Source organism: Apis mellifera, linkage group LG2 (assembly GCF_003254395.2).
Source record: "Apis mellifera strain DH4 linkage group LG2, Amel_HAv3.1, whole genome shotgun sequence".
Lineage (NCBI taxonomy): Eukaryota > Metazoa > Arthropoda > Insecta > Hymenoptera > Apidae > Apis > Apis mellifera.
Genome location: NC_037639.1, coordinates 10,371,235 through 10,388,844, shown reverse-complemented (window position 1 = coordinate 10,388,844; position 17,610 = coordinate 10,371,235). Strand labels below are relative to the sequence as shown.

Genomic DNA, 17,610 nt, shown 5'->3' with positions numbered 1-17,610 from the left:
CCCATTCCTAATTAATTATGCTCACTCTCTCAATTAGTGCGCCGAAAGCGCTGTTCAATTATAATAACATGATAATACATGAGCCATGCAAGGGGTCGTTATACTCGTGACGTCACGTTCACGTGAAAAAAAATTCTTTATCGCGTATGATAGATCTGTAGATGGAGAACGAGAGAAAAGGAGAGAGAGAAAAAATGAAAAAAATAGTAGGAAAAAAAAGAAAAGATATTCATACAGGAAGGAAACATGTTAGCATCAATTAAAAAGTATGCTGACAGTGCGCGTACAGCGAAAAAATAATTATGGGTTACATCGTGCGAAATTCAATTTATGCGATATACTTCCACGTAATTTCCTATTTTCTTTTCATTTTTTGATTTTTATTCATTCAATTGAAAAATATCGAATTTTTGCTTCAATTCGTTTAATAATTTTCAATAACACGGGAAACTTTTGATTACTGAAATACTTTTTTAATAGAAATGTGTTTAAAAATCTTAAGTTAAATTGAAATTAATTAAAAATAATAAATTGTTTTCACAAAAATATAATGATAATCACGAACGTCACGAAGAAATTATTATTATTAATGAACAACTATGATATTTACTTTTCATTAAAAATTTTATAACATCAAACTTTGAATATATCCCTCGAACGTTAAAAAAAGAAATCTGTCTAACAACAGATAGATTCTAAATACTTTTAATATTACTTTATTAATCAATGCAAAGTATTGATATATATCGGATAAATTATTAATTTTAAAATACCTGATTCAAAATTCCCCGGCACGTCTTAAGTCTCTTGTCATGATCAAAAAACATCGTGTGAGGTTAGAAGGATGTATGATGATTCTCATAGATTCCCGTTGACAGATCTTTGACGGCAATAGACATCGTTACGACTCCTGGTCACGAAATGAGATTATTCTTATTCGAACTAGACCGACTGATTCGGCTTTTTTCTCGATCTTTTTTAACGAAAGCTCTTTCACGCCGGCACAACACTTCCGTCGATCACGAGCGCCCGTTACGGAATGCTGCAACACTCACGCTCGATCTTTCTCCTGTGGTTCGTTACCCCCACTACACAAAGTCTCTTATACTTTTTTAAATCCCGCAATACTTCTCGATAATCTGTCGTCAATTTGTTCGACGATCATTCGATGATGCAAGTCTTGCGTATTATTTGAAAGTTAGATGGGTAAAATGAGATGATACATGATTCGAATGCGATCAATTGAAATACTATCGGTAATATCGAACAAACTTTTGATAACAAGTGTATATCGATTTATATATACTTCTTTTGAAGTGTAATACATTGTCAAATGTAGAAAGTAATTTAAGTTATAGGTACTTTTAGAAATTATGAGCGAAGATTCTTTTTGTATCTTTTGGTTAACCTATTTTGAAATATCGTATTCTTATTCTATTCTTGATTTTAACATTGATAAAAGCTTCATTATAATTTTTTAAAAGAAAAATATATTTTTCACATCCTTTTATTATTATTAACATTTTATATTTATATTTCAATATTTTAAAATGAGGAAATTTAATGTATCTTATATTTTGAGATAAAAAGTCTAGAAATTTTACAAATAAAAATTATAGTTTTCTATTCTGTTCAATATATAAAAATATTATAAAAATATCTCATCCAATTTTTATTTAAAGAATCTTAAAAATATCAAATCTTATTTATTGATTAAAAATTAGTTTCAAGATTAATTTTAAGAAAGGTTTAATTAGATTTTAAGAAAAATCAATTAGCTAAATATCTAAAACAGAATGGAAAATCTATATCAAGAAGACAATTTACGGTTTACTCTTGTACTTCTTCTTCTTCTTCTTCTTAAAGTATCTAATAAGTAATAAATATTTGTAAGTGGGTGAATTTATTTATCAGACTGTCCTCGGTTAGTATCCTTTATATTCTGGCTAGACTTACGTACGTCAAGCTTATACGTCATCAAACATCAACCAACCAATCCGGAAGAACTTCCTATTGCTGTCACGTGTCTTTCCACCCCCGTACCAGCCCCTCAACCACGCAGCACATACGCGCATCAGTATCACAGGTTTACATTTCCACAGGCGCCTCGACACAAAATGGCGATTCTTTCCAGATGACCATTACTTTTTTGAAAAATTCTTTATTAATAGACAAAATTTTCACAAGAATATACATAATAATATAAAAAAAGTAAAGTAAAATGGTTAAAAATATGTGATTTGAAAAGTTTTTTCTAAATATTCCGAAGAATTTTTAATCATATAAAAATTTCGTTTTATTGATTTTAAACGATTTTTTAATGCATATTTTTTCAAAAATTATATTATAATTAGATAAAATTATATTCTATACTTAATAATATTTGCTTCTTATTTTTATTTAATTAATAATTTTAAAAATTTTAAAATTTTAAAATTTTAATAATTTAAATAATTTTAAAATTTAATTAATAATATTAAAAATATAATAAACGTTTAGAGAGAGAAAGAGAAAAAAAGATAAAAAATAAATATAATCAAAATAAAATAAATAGTAATAAAATTAACTTTATTTAAAAACTAAAGGAATAAAAAATAATTTTGTGTAGTTAATAATATTTTGCAGTTCAAACATGATCTTTGCAAATCATTTTTAAAACTAATAATATATCTATATAAATTTATATATCTTAAATTTCTTGAAAAACGTATAATGTATTAAATTCTTTGAAAAAATACTATTGTGATAATAATTTAATAAGATTAAATAATACTTTTAAATATTACTAATTGTAACTAAATATAAATTACTTGATAATTATATATTTTTTACAATTAGAATTAGAAATTATTTAGAAATAGACAAAATCGATAGCCTCGTTTAGAAGCAGCATTTGATGTGAACCACCAATGAACTGCCGGACTAGGAGGGTAGAAATAATTCTTCTGTATATCTCGTCGAATCCATTTTCAGAAATATGTTGTCCAGCCAACCCCTACTTTCGATTTCCTATGAGAACGCTCAATGACCATTCGAATAGGAAAATGGCGTATAAATCGCCATATTTTTCTTTTTTGAAGATAACGAAACGTTGTTAATTATAAATAAAAAATATTTTAATTTAATTAATTATAATTCATTATTCTTGAATATTATTTATCGTGATAAAATTAAAAAGCAAAGTATCAAATATTTTATAATTAATATTCAAGAATTTCAACATTTCAAGAATTCAAGATTATATAATGGAAAAGATTTCATATATATATAGATACAATAAAAACGCAATATTAATGATGCAATATTTCATATAAAAGATTATTTCAAAATTTAATTTCAAACTTTTAAAAATTACTGAGACTTTCGTAATTATAAAAAAAAATTATCAACTATTAGAAATGATGGATCTTCGTATATATTAAACACTTAAATATATTGTATGCAATATAGTAAAACACACTTCTTAAACAAATTTTTACAATTTCAATAATAAATGAATAACATTTTTATAAAATAGGAATGTTTACACGTATAGTATGCGCAACATACGAATAGTAACTGAAGAATAGTTCGTTCTTTCGACTGAAATCCCAATGCTACTATTATTTAAAACAAGCTTTCGAGTAATTCTATAGGGGCAAAATCTTAAATCAAGAGTATGGGGATAGGGGAAAGGTAAGTAAAAATTGGAAGGGTGAACGATTTCTAGTCCAGGTGCCAGCATCCAATAGGGGGGTTAAAAAAAGAGGGTTAGATAAAAGAAATTTCTTTTTTCCATCTTATTTTTTTACATTCATATCATTAGACATAAGTATGTTCAATTTTAGTTAAAAATATTTTGTATATGTATCTATGATTAATTATTTATAAGAAATTTATTTCTATTATTTATTTCTAAAATGTCGAAATTTAACAAAATTTTATCATAATAGAAATATATATAGAATTATCAAATACGTATCATATACTATTTTGATTATTATTGAACATAGTTTAATTCTTTCCTTATAAACTTCTGTATGAGAAGAATACATCTGAAGTTTGGCGATCGTCATATCATGAGACGCTTCTGCCTAATCTAATCTATGGCAATAAGGAAATAATATAATGTTACATATTCTCCTCTTGAAAAAATTCGTCGAAGATGATTACATCAGAGAGATTGAGGTTTGAAGAGCGTAGAACCGAATCTAAGTCTAAATCTATATGAATACATTAACTTTTGTTATAATAAAGCGAAACTAAATTATTTTGTCTCTCAAAAATTTAATATGGATATATAATATATAACATATAATATTAACACTTCTTCGACAAATTATATACATATACATATATTATATTTGTATTATTATTGCGAGTAGTGAAGAAAAGAATAGGATCGTAATGACATCTATCAATCACAACATCAATTATGTAAGTAATTGATCGGAAATGGAAAACATACAAATTGAATCTGGTTAACTTGTAAAATACAATTTATTTCAATAAATTCTTTTTCGATATAAATGAATAAAATAATACAACTATAAACTATATTAAATAGTCTGTAAAAACATTTCTAATAATTGATGAAAATAATAAGATTATAAGGAAAATCTTTTATACTAAGAATATAAGTATGCTGAAACAAACATAAAGAAATAAAACAAATTATTAGTATTTTTATATTATTTTATATTCGTAATAATATAGAAGATATATGTATAAAACAAAATATAGTATATTAATTTTAAATTATCTGTATTCTCCGATTATAATAATGATCTAGATAAAAACAGCGTCTAGATAAAAAAGAAGAGAATGATCTAGATAAAAAAGTATATAAGTAATTCAAAAAATAAAAAAATATCAATATACTGATATCATATGCGATTAATTATATATATAATAATAATAATAAAATATATTAATAATAACAATAAAATATTTATTTATATTTATATTATGTTATATATGATATATATAAATAAAAACAATTCTTAAATAACTGAAATTATAATATATATCAACATAATTTTTTATATTTATTTCTAATTTCTGCGAATTCCAAAGGTTCATGGAATCGGCATTGCATTTAAAAACCTATCAAATCTATAAACAAGTAAATTTTTTATTGTTAAACATAATAAAGTTTAAGTTTCAATATCATTTATATGATATTTATTTGATTGATAATTTATATTTATAAAAATAAAAATTCTATATTTAGAAGGATTTTTTTTAAATTATGTATCTTTTTTTTTTAATTATACTATTAATATAATTATTATTATTGTTATAATTATAATAAATTTATAATTTCATCTTTCCAAAAATTTATTACAATATATTTCCTTTCATTGAGGAGCTCCGCTATGTAAGTGACATTGCAATACGATATTGCCGCACACAGCTGAGCATTCTTGCTCTTTCGCCATCTCATTCTATCTAATGTAAACTTAAAATGCTTATAATTCGTTAATTAAGCCTTATCGAACATATATGTATATGTGAACTTTTTTCGTTTTGATGTCTAGAATCCACCCTCCAAATCCCATATTTTTATAAATACTCTGTATATATAGCACTTTTTATATCATGTAATATATTTGATAAGTATTTGTTGTTACATTTCGTAAAAGTTAGAAATTTTGTAAACTGTTCAACAAAATTGACATCTTGTATCAGGAGTTCATGAGTTTCAAAGAGGTATTCTTTATTTTGCACAAAAACGGACTTCGTATCCGCGCGATTTTTACTACCTTTCACTTGTGAATTAAAATCGCATAAAAATTTTCGCATTATTAAAGAATTTCCTGTTAATATTTTTTGATTGTAAATGAAAGTATAATTATTTAATTTTATATTTAATTTATATTTCATATAATAAAAATATAAATAATTAAAATCATATAAAAAGCAAATAGAATATAATTTAATTTAATTCGTAATTGATATTATGGATTTATAATAAAATTTAATTCATTTGATTAATCAGACACGTGGTGCTAGTTTGATGTTAATCACGTGTATTATTATATGTTTATAGTGTATAAGGATAATTTACATATACCGAATTTGACATGAATGTAGATAACGAATCAAGTTTACGACAGCTTTTTCTAGAATCATCACTAAATAATAATGTTTTTATGATAGCAACGACTGTAGATACAGGTAATTAAAAATTCTTTAATTAATGAGAATCGAAAACACGTGGTTGTTCGTGTAACCTATAAAACGATATAATTTTAGGTTTCGAATGGCAAGCAATAGACGAATGCAAAGAGAAATTGGATAAAAATGTTAAAGTTGTCAAAGAACGCGGGAAAATTTATTTCAATATATATTGGAATCAATTTGTACAAGTAATATTGTTTTTTATTTATTTTAATCATGTTTTCTGGCATAAAAATTAACAATATTTGCATGAAATAAAAATATAAAAATATTTTATTATCAAATTATTATCAAAATGTGAATAATATTTTATTCAAACTATAATTCCAGATACAAGAAATGAGATCAATAGATAATATGTTTATTGTCGCAGATGTTAGCAAATTTGAATTCTCAGGAAATAATAAAGAAATGGATTTACAATTATTTAAAAATGCTGTGCATAATAATATGAAATTAGAAAAGACTCTAGATTTTTGGAAACATGTTACTGGTTTTCAAGGAAAAATATACCCAACTACTGATGAATATAATCTAGCAGAAAAAGATCATAAACTCTGTAACATAACTGTTGCACCTACTACACCTAAAGGAAAGAAAAGAGGTCAAAATCCATCTAATGCTAAAGAAGATGAAATATTAAGATATAGAGTAACATGTGAAAGAACTGGCAAACATATATTTGAATCATCAGATGTTGCTAGAACTATTGGTGGAGAATTGCAAGATAAATATTTATGGCTTGTAGATTTATCTACATATTATTTAGAAATAGTCTGTAAATTAATCAATAGTAAGTAAAATATAAATTTATACATAAATATTATAATATAAAAAAAAATATGTATTTTATAATATAGATGAATTGGTAACACAATTACGTGTTACACATGAATCTAAACATCACAGGAATATCATGTGTTTTGGACCAACTACCCTTAGAGCAACAATATGTTATAATTTGTTAAGATTAGCTCATCCAAAGCCAGGAGATATAATAATTGATCCAATGTGTGGTAGTGGTTCTATTCCAATTGAAGTAATAACAATATTTTTATTTCAAATTTAACATTTAATATGACAAAAAATTAACATTAAAAATTTTAGGCAACTTTAGTGTATTTTAAATCATATGTTATTGGTGGAGATAATCATCCCAAAGCTGTACATAGAACAAAATCTAACATTGAAGCATCTTCTTCTAAATGTAAGATTGATTTATTACACTGGAATGTATCACAGTTACCATTTAAAGATTCCTTTATTGATATTGCTGTTACCGATATGGTAATCAAATATTTAAATATATTCTTATTGTATATTAAACTTTTCATTTAATTTATTAAATAATTCTTATAGCCATTTGGAAAAAGAAGTGGTCGAATAATGGATAATAGAATACTTTATAAACAATTTTTAATAGAATTAGGACGAATTATAAAAGTTTTAACAGGTCGGATTGTTTTACTTACTTATGATAGACGTAGTTTTAATATGGTATGTTATTAAAATTTTTACATCAAATTTTTTTTAAATTTTGATTAATATGTTCACTTTTTATAGGCTTTACAAGCAGCTGGAGATTTGTTTTATGTAACAAAAACTTTAGGTATAAATATAGGTGGTCTTCAAGCAGCAGTTTATGTTTTAAAACGAACAAATATACCTTATGAACAATTTAAACCAAAAACTATTAAAAATGTGATATACAAAAAGAAATAAATTATAAACTTCGCGTTAATATTTGTTATAAAATTAATTTTAATATCTTTATTATAAATTTATATTTTATAAGAGCTTAATAAATAGAAATTTCTATATTTCTTATAACAATTTCACTGTTTATTCGAGGTAATAAAACATGTCTGTTAAAATCATTTATGTTTTTATAAAAAGAATTTTCTTCTACTAGTTTCCATATCATGTCTTTTTCCTTGAATAAGCCATTCATATTCTCCATGTTTACTGTTAAATGTTCCTTGTTGCAGAGATTTTAGTCTTAAAGTAAATCTAGGTCCTAATTCTCTTAATCTAGGCTTAGCTGTTTCAAGATCAAATTGGTACCTGTAATTATGTTATTTATATTAGTCTTTATTAAATACATTATTAAAATAATCATACTTATGATGTCTGAAGAATATATAATCTCGTTGATTATGAAATGTTACAACTCTACTGCCTTTAAATTCAGGTTGATAATGAAATAGTGCTCCTAACATTCTACCAATAGTACAACCCAAGCGAGTTGTGAAATTAGTTAAAATAACTTCTGGTCTATGTTTAGAAATTTCTTTATGACTACGTTTTAATTCTGGAGTTATTTTAACATTGCTAAGCTTAAAATGTGCTGTTGGCCCATCAGGTAGATGAATAATTAACATACCATCTAAGAAAATTTATAAGGAAAATAATAAATAATAAAAAATTTTTCTAAAATTAATTATTATAAATATTTACAAGGATACTAGGTTTACATTGATCCTCATTAATAATTATAATATCTGTAAAATTTCTTGCAATAGCACTTTTAACCATTTTCTTCACTCCAGAACGATTTCTATATAAAGAAATTGAATTTGGTATTATCCTTGTAAGTTCTACACCAAAAATTCTAGTTTTCCTTGTTGGATTATCACAATATGTAATTAAAACTTTAGGATCATAAGTATGCTTATAATAAGCAGCAAATTCATCATGTTCAAAATCAACTTTAAGTTCAGCATTTTCTTCATCCTCAAGACTACCAGTGACAATAGTTTCATCTTTCTCTCTTAAGCTTTCAATGGTATGTGGAATTTGTTTTGGACCTCCTTCTTGAATTCTTTTTTTTTTGGCTTCTTTTTTGGCCTTTATTTTTTCTTTCATTAATTGTTGACATTTTTTATATCGTACTGCTTTGCACTTTATATGATTAAAATTGCTGTCCGATGGTAAAATAACCTCCGACGTTTTATTTTCTGAAGTGCTTGGTTCTTCTTTTCTTTCTTTTTGAATTCGATTTAAAGGATTTATTCGTAAATTTTTTAGTTTCATTTTAAGAGATATATAATCTAATTCAATTCACATAAAAACATTAATCGTATATCATTGATAATCACTGTACATGTGAATCTTCTATTATGTTATAATAGGTTAACTAACTCTGCGATTCAATGCCGCCAACTTTTAAATGTTATAATGCAAAAAATTTCAAAGATATATTTACATACAAACATTTTTATTTTACAATAATTAAAATATATATATATTAAATATACATATATCTATACATGCACACTGCTTTAACATAAAATATATTTTTTTTATTCTTACAAATAGTATAATAGTATAATTTTTACATAAAATTCGACTATTTTAACTGTACAGTTTAAATAGGTTAAAAATATTATCTTTTATATACATATATTGAATATTATATTTCAAAAATTATCATTATGAGTGCAAAAAAAAAAAATACATTTTTTATAGGAATGAATTCTTGTTTCAATATTCTTTTTTGTGCAAAATATATTTTAGTTAAAAAAATTTCAATGTTACCCATAATATAAAAAAAACAACTACAGAGAATAATATTAAATACAAAATATAATAAGTATGGCTTCCTTTGGATAAACGCAATACACGTGCAACTGAATTTGTTAATGAACCACTTGTCCTTTCAAAATCTTCATCCTGACAACAAAAATTCTTTTTATATATTTCTTACTTTAACATATATTCAATACATTTTAATCTATATTAATGAATTATTCACCATTCCACGAAGTAATTTATCTTGATATTGTACTTCTTGTCCAATATCAATTGACAAAGATTTTAAAGCATAAATTTTATCTTTTAAATGTTCTGTCATTCTTTCATTTTCATCTTCCAAGCCATCATGACTTGATGTAGTTGGTAAAGGTTCATAAGAATAATCTATTATAAAATATTAAGTCATATTAAAAGCTACAATAATTAAATTTCATTTAATTAAATTATTTAAATTTTAAACAATGGTTAACCTACTTGTATGACTTCTTCGCATTTTATTCTCAATTTTGGCGGTTAATTAAGATATTTTTGCAACAAAGATTACAGTAGATCTACACAATAAAAGTGCCACGAAATATTAGTAAAATGAAATATAAGTTGAATAAGCAATTTTAGTTATACATATTATTTAATATTTTTGAAATATTTATTGTTTATCTTTTAATTTCTATAATCTTTTATTACATTCAAAAAATTCAATAAAATAATAGAATATGTAAACATGATTTTTATAAATAAAAAAATATTTTAATTTCACTCATAGTTTGAATTTTAAGATGGTATGTTGCACGTAATATTTTAATAAACAGCTTGTTATAATTATATTGTATTCACAAAATTAATATAAATTAATTTAATAAAATGTTTTCATACATGTTGATTATATGAAAACATATTTACAAACCATGCAAAAAGAACTGTCAATGAAGCAATCAAATAACACAAGTTAAGTATATGTTACAAGCAGTGACAACATGTCAACGTCACGTTATGATGTGTAATCAGTACTACCAACTTTCAATTTGTGTTGAAAATTTTAATTTGAATTTCAAAATTCTAAAAAATTATCGAAATATTAATTTTGTGAATATAATAGGACATAAAGCAATAGACGAGATATAAGAGAGATCTAATATTTAATGATTTTATGTTTTGAAACATTGATCATTAAGAGTAATTATAAAATAAATATAACATAGACAAGGAAAAGGAACAATGGAATACAGATGGCATAAAAATTAGAAAATCAGCATCATATCCAAAATGTTATACAAGCAAAGTAAAATAAGAAAAAAATAAAGATAAAGCAAGAATTAACCATCAGCGTCATTATTTTTTAAAAAGATATTATAGTGTTCAAAAGATGGCACTAATCCTTAATTCTTATTCTAGTTTATCTTACCTTTGAAAAGAAGAATCGAAACATTCACGAGTTGACACTGCTGGTTAATTTTATTTTCTATTTCTTTTCCTTATTTTTTTTGTTTTGTTTAAAATAAAAGATGATGCTGATATTTTTATAATTTTTATCCTATTTCTGTCTTTCTTTTATCATTTGCTTTTTTCATACTTATTATTGAACGCATAACTACATGAAGTATATAGATGTAAATTGAATATGTTTTTATCATTTCTCTTTTAAAACTACGATATTTTTTTATTGTTTATGTAAAATATATATATTATATGCACAATATTTAATGTATAATAACTTCATATATAAATGATTTTTAAATATTTGAAAAAATATAATTTTATTTATGAAAATATAATCTATAAATACAATTAATATAAATTATAAATATATATAAATAAAAATTTAACAAAATGAAAAATAATTTATCCCCTTTATATATTTGTTCAAAATAAATAAACTTTGTTATTGTCTTTTTTAAATTTATTAAATTTTATGGATAATATATTTCAATTATGGAACATTAAATTTTACAAGATCATAAGTTTATTTGTCATTATTGTTTGTACATATATTAATGAAGATTAATGGTTTCATATAAGTTTGTAACATAAATTCCATTAATTTATACGTATTGTTTATATTAATTTTTGGTAAATTATAGTATTATACAATAGTTTTATTGTTATTTCTTTTCGAGTTTATTATCAATTACAATATGTTAAATATAAAGGCACAAACAATGAAAAGTAGTTATCTACTTTCTAAATTCCTAAATGTCTATTACTTAATTCAGTACTATCTTTGATACGTAATTGTCACTTAATATTAATATAAGTCCTTAACAATAGGAATACTCATTAAAATATAAATCTTTGATGTTGAACTTAAATACGTTTATTATTTCTAAATATTCATAACCTATGTAAGAAAATGTTCAACGTTAAAGTTATTTTAAATATCCAATTCCTACAACATGAAGGTATATAACACGGATAAACGAGAAATGAAATAAAATTAATTAAATATTTTTATATTTTCTTTCGTATAATATATATATTGTACCCTGAAATAATTTCAATAAAAACTATTCAACTAAATTTCCTTCATATGCCCTTTAATATTTTGTTGTTGTTCACAGATGCTATATTTATATTTTTCACATTTATAATATATTTATTTCAACATTGAACGATCATCGATAGGTTCTACAAATTTCTTCATATATAAATTCAACATTAGTCACGATAATTATAAATCTCACGTTTGTGCACCATATAGTTATTACACATATTGTATTGTTCTCTACATTGTCTCAGTACACAATTATTCTACTGATAGTTTGATCCCGAGGATTAAACGAAAATTAGGCCTGATTTTCGAATATATTACGAGTGTATAAGAAAACTTTCTGTGACAAGAAATTCGGATTGTTGACAATTTGTTTTTTGGAATGTTTAATGTCACAGGATGTTGGAAGACATTACTAGATTTTTTCACTGTGACTTGTTTTTATATATAAGAAACTTTTTGTACTTTCATATGGTTTTTTTAAATTTAAGAATAAAATTTTGAACCATTTGGTCACTGACGTTTCTTATTCGTTTGTGACATCGTATAAAATTTATTAACAATGAAAATGGATTTATTTTTACTTTGATAGCACCTAGAAAAAAGTTTTAAACTTTATACAAATCCCTCTTATTAACTAACAATGTGAAACAATACGTTTCACACATATCCTTCCTATGGACTAACTTTACAAAACAGCACTCTCAAACTTTTTTTGAATAATTGTATACAAATTTGAGCAGTTAAATAGATATCTTAAATTAAATGCTTGAGTTGAGGCTGATGAATGATTAGGCAAGAACATGATTGTTTATCTTAAAAAATTAACACCTTAAAATATTGTAAATCGATGATAAATATTAAAACATGTTAGCAATAAATATAGGAAACACGGAACGCCGATTGCATTATTGCTTATTCATATAATGCTATTATAATTCAAACTATTTGCTAGTATGTTAAATATCGATAAAAAAAAAAAAAGTCTTCAAATATTATTATTATTTGAGAATTATTTAGCAGAATATTTTGAAGAATTTAGAGAAACTGTTGATGAATGAATTCTTCGAGATGGAGCTGGGCTTACTGGAGCTGAAGGGGAAGGTCCAGTAGGCGTTGTTGGTTTGGAACCTCTTCTATTTCGTCTCATTGACGAATATGGACTTGTTCCTCTATTTACGCGTTCATGGGCATAAAGTAATACACCAATATCTCGATTACCCGCTTCTAAAGCTATTTTTAAAGCGGAACTACCATCTATATCAACGATCGATGGATCACAGTCTGGATGCGCAAGTAATAATCGTACAATGTCCGTATGTCCGTGTTCCGCGGCACACATTAAGGCTGTACTACCATCTTCATCTTGAATGTTAACTGCTGCTCCAGCATCCAGAAGTAATTGAGTCATATCTTTTCGACCATGAGATACTGCCAACATCAAGGCAGTTTGACCATGCTAAAAATTTTAAATAAAATATAAAAAATTAATATAAAAGAATCATAATTACATAAAATACTTACCAATTTTGCTCGAATATTAACATCTGCAAGTTGAAATAATTTATTAGCCACCGAAGCATGAGTGGAATTTCTGACTTCAGCAAGAGCTGCCAACATCACAGCCGTATATCCAGCTACATTTGCTTTATTAATATCGCAAACTTTTGAATCAAGAAGAATAGACACTACATCAAAATTTCCATGAGAAACTGCATAATGCATCGCAGTGTTTCCACTTGAGTCAGTCATGTTAACTATATACTCTAATAAAGAACTTGAACATTCTTCAAAACAATCAAGATAATCTTCTACTTCTAAAGGATTGGCATTCACTGTGCTCGAAATTTTGAACCATTCTTGTTGAATAATATTAATTGCATTTTTCATTTGATGAGAGATATTTTTGCTAGGAGATTTCTTAAGACTATCGTTAAGAACCTTCATGGCGGCTTGCATTTCTTTGGAAGGTTCAACTTTTTTCCTGGGTTTTTCTTGTATAGGTTGAAATAAAGCAGATTCTGGAAGTTCATGTTTTTCCTCATCATCTGCTTGTTTTTCCGTATTATATATTTCCTCTGACTTTTCATCTTTTCCTTTTTCCCCTTGCAACTGCTGGATACTACAAAAAAAAAAATATAAAAAAGCATAAATTTAAAAAAGTACAAGTACGTTTTAAATCTCTCTTCTGTACGAAAGAGATAAAATAAAATAAAATAAAATAAAACGATTCAAGAAATCAATTACCCCTTCTCAACGAAACAAGCAGAATTTATTTCGATGAGTTCGGTATCGTTAATTAAACGGGTAGTGTGTTGTTGTTGCTGCTGTTGCAGCATGGATTTATCTAGATCGAATACACGATTCACTTATTCACATAGCGAATTCGCGACGATTTTAAATACACTTTCTCTGTCACTGACCTCTGAAACGTTACTTACAATTTGACCTCTGCGCTCTGCTCCGTAAAAACACTTATGACGCATAGGACGCGCAACCATGGAATCGAAAAAACCAACAAATCCTTGACATGCGCTTGATTGTCATCGACTACGCGGTAGATTGATTCATCGTGATGTCAAGTTCTTTGCTATCTTTTTTACCCTCCGCTTAAATTCTCCACCCGATAGATGGCGTAATTAACATCTTCTAAGCACTATATTGACGAATATAGACAGAGCAGAGACGAACGATCCTATGCAATAATTTTTTTTTTTTAAATAAATCTTAATTTTAAAATAAACCTTTTTTTAATGGTTTATAATTGATACGATAAATTTCAAGTGATTGAATAAGATCGTTTTTTCGTTATATTTCATTGAGAAGGGTATATAAATGATTTTGATAAAAAAAAAAAAAAAATGACAGGATATATTTTATATTTAAATGAATTTTAACTAACCGATTATTGTTGTCATATTGTTCCTTGTTATCGGAATCGTATCTGATCACACCAGCGGCCGGTATCTTCGTATACGTATCCTGTCGTTTGAATTGTCTTCTATAATCAATCGTGTTGTTCAACGGTATGTGGGACGGTCTAGGTATCCTCGAGACGAGATTCGTGTTCTGATGATTCATATTATTCTCCGCGTTATTGACGAACTGCTTTGCCAGACTTTTTATGGTCTCCTTGCAATTGTCGCAATAATTGGCGGCGCAAGAGATGGAAATATGCGGTTTGATCGACTCGCCAACCGAGACGTCGGTGAATTTCTTTTTTATCGGCGACGTACCGAATTCCCGTTTCTTGGGCGCGAGACCGGAAGTGTCGGTACTCTTCACCGTGGTCCTCACCAAATCGTCCACCATCACGCTCACAGACTTGGTGGTGGCTTTCCTTTTCACTTTCGCGTCGCCGTAATTGAACGAATGACTCCTCGAGTTCAACGAGTGCAAGGAGAGCGATTGAACGGTGAACGGGTCGGGACCAACGGCGACGGTTCTCGTTCCCGGGCCACTTCTCACCTCGATACCAATTTCGGACACCCTTGGCTTCACCGTGACGCCCACGTTCGTCCTCATTTTGAACGGTTCCGCGACCTGGACGTACTCGTCCTTCTTCTCGATTATCTTCACCTGGTCCAACGCGCATTGGCAACCCCTGGAAATCGTATCTTTGATGAGGGTACCCTTGTAAATTCTGAGAGCGTCGTCGACGATAACAGCCACGTCTTCCTTCGTCAAGATGTCTTTCATGCTCAGCCCGGTCGTTGTTCCACACGATCTTCTCTTAACTTCTCTCTTTATTTCCGGCGCGATATCCTCGATCACGAATCGGCTGTGCACCAGATGTTTCAGCCTGTTCCTCGTGTTGACGCCAACGTCGCGAAATTTCTTCGCTTCCACGGCCAGTTTCGGGCCGGTGGGCGGTATCGATTCCGTCTGAAGCGGACTTCTCTTCAAACGATTTCTCATCGCCCTCGCTTCCGGTATTATTTCCTCGTACACCAATTGGCTACGGGTTAAGCTCGATCTCCAACTGTCGCGGGAATCGCTCGAGTACAGTTTATCGAAGCTAGACGACGACGTCCGATCGTCCATTAACGCGCTCCGCTCTTTCGTTTCAGGTACTATTTCTTCGATTTGCAATTGACTCCGTTCCAATGATCGTTTTATCGGGGTGCTCGTTATCATGCCGATATCTCGTGTTCGAACCTGATCGTATGACAGTGCAATGTTATTACGTATCCATATATATAATCATCGAAGCCATTTTATTTTATTTTTTTTTTATTCATCTATTTCTGACGCAATAACGTTATAGTTTTTTTCTCTTTTACAAAAATACTACTTTTTCTCGCGAGAGGACTGCGAGAAACTCGATTAATCGACTCGCTTAACGAAGTCTCCCGATACAAAGTTTCCTTCGATTTACGTAACCGAGTTATCGGACACTGAGAAAATTCCCCCTTCCCCGAGTTTTCATCGGGTCCGACTTTTAATTCGATTACGAAGTAAAAGTGTGATGCAAATGGTACACGACCCATTTCCCCATTTATTATAAATACAAGAAAACACGTCGGGAGATCGATTGGAATCAGATGATGTAATAAAAAAAACGATATCGATAATAACCTATCAACTCATACTCCTTTATACTTAATTCATTCCTTTATCGAAAAGAAAAGAAAGAAAAAAAAAATGGTTCCTTCCTTTCTCACCTGCATTATGGAATCTCAACAATAGCTAAATTCGAAAGTTGCATATCCTCGCATATTCATAAGGAAGAATCCGTTTAATAAGCTTAATATGCAAATAAAAATTCGATTTGCTTTCGAAATTGGACGAGAGAGTTTTCCACACTTTCTCATATATGTATAATGAAGCGTTCCACGCGTGCAATTAACAAGGGTAGCCGTGAATCGCGATATGCAGATTTTTCTCTCTCTCTCAACGGGTTCTTCCCTCGCGTTGTTTCTCAACAAGAACAAAGGAGATCGGGGGAGGCGATAAATCGGCGCGCGTGAAACGGAAGTCGGCGGCGGCGTACCTGCTGGTGCGAAACACCGACGTCCCGTGTCATCGCGCCGCACATCGTTCCCATGTCCCGCGTCGGCGTCGTAGCCGCGTTCCTCAGATTTCGCTGGGAGCCACGCTGTTCCGAGAACGACTGGCTACGGTACCTGTGCAACCCGCTCTCGTTCCATTCGCTCGCCTTGCTCAGCTCGTCCACTTGCCGCAGCAGATTACGCTTCTCCTCTTTCAGCACCGACACTTGCACCTGCAGTCAGCGAGAGAAACTTGTATTACTAAGATCTCACCAAGTTTTTTTCTTTTTTTAATGATATCCCATTGAATTGGATGAAGATTTTCCAAGATTTCCAAGGATAAAGTTTGGAAATTTATACAAGAATGGACGAATTTCCTGTGACATTGATAATGCAATTCGAATAGGGAGAACTTGTAAGATATTCAAGAATCATGTT

General features: G+C 28.0%; 4 protein-coding genes across 7 annotated transcripts in view; 1 reads left to right on the top strand and 3 right to left on the bottom strand.

Annotated features, from left to right (window-relative positions):
* Nucleotides 1-5,586: 5,586 nt before the first annotated feature.
* Nucleotides 5,587-7,995, top strand: LOC410876 (THUMP domain-containing protein 3). The gene is made up of 8 exons (XM_394352.7): nucleotides 5,587-5,691; nucleotides 6,032-6,159; nucleotides 6,238-6,350; nucleotides 6,493-6,955; nucleotides 7,023-7,201; nucleotides 7,270-7,449; nucleotides 7,522-7,659; nucleotides 7,726-7,995. The coding sequence occupies exons 2-8, from the start codon at nucleotides 6,066-6,068 to the stop codon at nucleotides 7,882-7,884; spliced, it is 1,326 nt and encodes a 441-aa protein (XP_394352.5). The 5' UTR covers nucleotides 5,587-5,691; nucleotides 6,032-6,065; the 3' UTR covers nucleotides 7,885-7,995.
* LOC410875 (probable ribosome production factor 1) lies at nucleotides 7,918-9,310 on the bottom strand. Its single transcript, XM_394351.7, has 3 exons — nucleotides 8,628-9,310; nucleotides 8,284-8,548; nucleotides 7,918-8,226 (listed from the first exon to the last, which is right to left on the bottom strand). Exons 1-3 carry the CDS (start codon nucleotides 9,193-9,195, stop codon nucleotides 8,049-8,051), a joined length of 1,011 nt encoding a protein of 336 aa, XP_394351.2. The 5' UTR covers nucleotides 9,196-9,310; the 3' UTR covers nucleotides 7,918-8,048.
* Nucleotides 9,311-9,360: 50 nt separating this feature from the next.
* LOC726840 (BET1 homolog) lies at nucleotides 9,361-10,726 on the bottom strand. The gene is made up of 4 exons (XM_001122558.5): nucleotides 10,601-10,726; nucleotides 10,171-10,247; nucleotides 9,917-10,080; nucleotides 9,361-9,834 (listed from the first exon to the last, which is right to left on the bottom strand). Exons 2-4 carry the CDS (start codon nucleotides 10,187-10,189, stop codon nucleotides 9,679-9,681), a joined length of 339 nt encoding a protein of 112 aa, XP_001122558.1. The 5' UTR covers nucleotides 10,190-10,247; nucleotides 10,601-10,726; the 3' UTR covers nucleotides 9,361-9,678.
* A 912-nt stretch (nucleotides 10,727-11,638) lies between these two features.
* The window catches only part of LOC408697 (KN motif and ankyrin repeat domain-containing protein 3), a 48,539-nt gene continuing 42,567 nt past the window's right edge, over nucleotides 11,639-17,610 (bottom strand). For all 4 annotated transcript variants that reach the window (XM_006565861.3, XM_006565862.3, XM_016910886.2 and 1 more), the window contains 4 exons: nucleotides 17,175-17,405; nucleotides 15,084-16,339; nucleotides 13,706-14,303; nucleotides 11,639-13,640 (listed from right to left, as the gene is read on the bottom strand). In XM_006565861.3, the coding sequence (XP_006565924.2) occupies nucleotides 13,194-13,640; nucleotides 13,706-14,303; nucleotides 15,084-16,339; nucleotides 17,175-17,405 (2,532 nt within the window). In that variant the 3' untranslated portion in view covers nucleotides 11,639-13,193. The remainder of the gene's footprint in view (nucleotides 13,641-13,705; nucleotides 14,304-15,083; nucleotides 16,340-17,174; nucleotides 17,406-17,610) is intronic.

Excerpts from the sequence above, each read along its gene's own strand:
- LOC410876 (XM_394352.7), top strand. The coding sequence starts at position 6,066 with ATGAATGTAGATAACGAATCAAGTTTACGACAGCTTTTTCTAGAATCA. Across the intron at positions 6,160-6,237 it reads AGCAACGACTGTAGATACAG|GTTTCGAATGGCAAGCAATA; the intron begins GTAATTAAAAAT and ends ATATAATTTTAG. Across the intron at positions 7,660-7,725 it reads ATAGACGTAGTTTTAATATG|GCTTTACAAGCAGCTGGAGA; the intron begins GTATGTTATTAA and ends CACTTTTTATAG.
- LOC410875 (XM_394351.7), bottom strand. The coding sequence starts at position 9,195 with ATGAAACTAAAAAATTTACGAATAAATCCTTTAAATCGAATTCAAAAA. Across the intron at positions 8,549-8,627 it reads TGAGGATCAATGTAAACCTA|ATGGTATGTTAATTATTCAT; the intron begins GTATCCTTGTAA and ends AAATTTTCTTAG. Across the intron at positions 8,227-8,283 it reads ATATTCTTCAGACATCATAA|GTACCAATTTGATCTTGAAA; the intron begins GTATGATTATTT and ends ACATAATTACAG.
- LOC726840 (XM_001122558.5), bottom strand. Across the intron at positions 9,835-9,916 it reads ATAAATTACTTCGTGGAATG|GATGAAGATTTTGAAAGGAC; the intron begins GTGAATAATTCA and ends TTTTGTTGTCAG.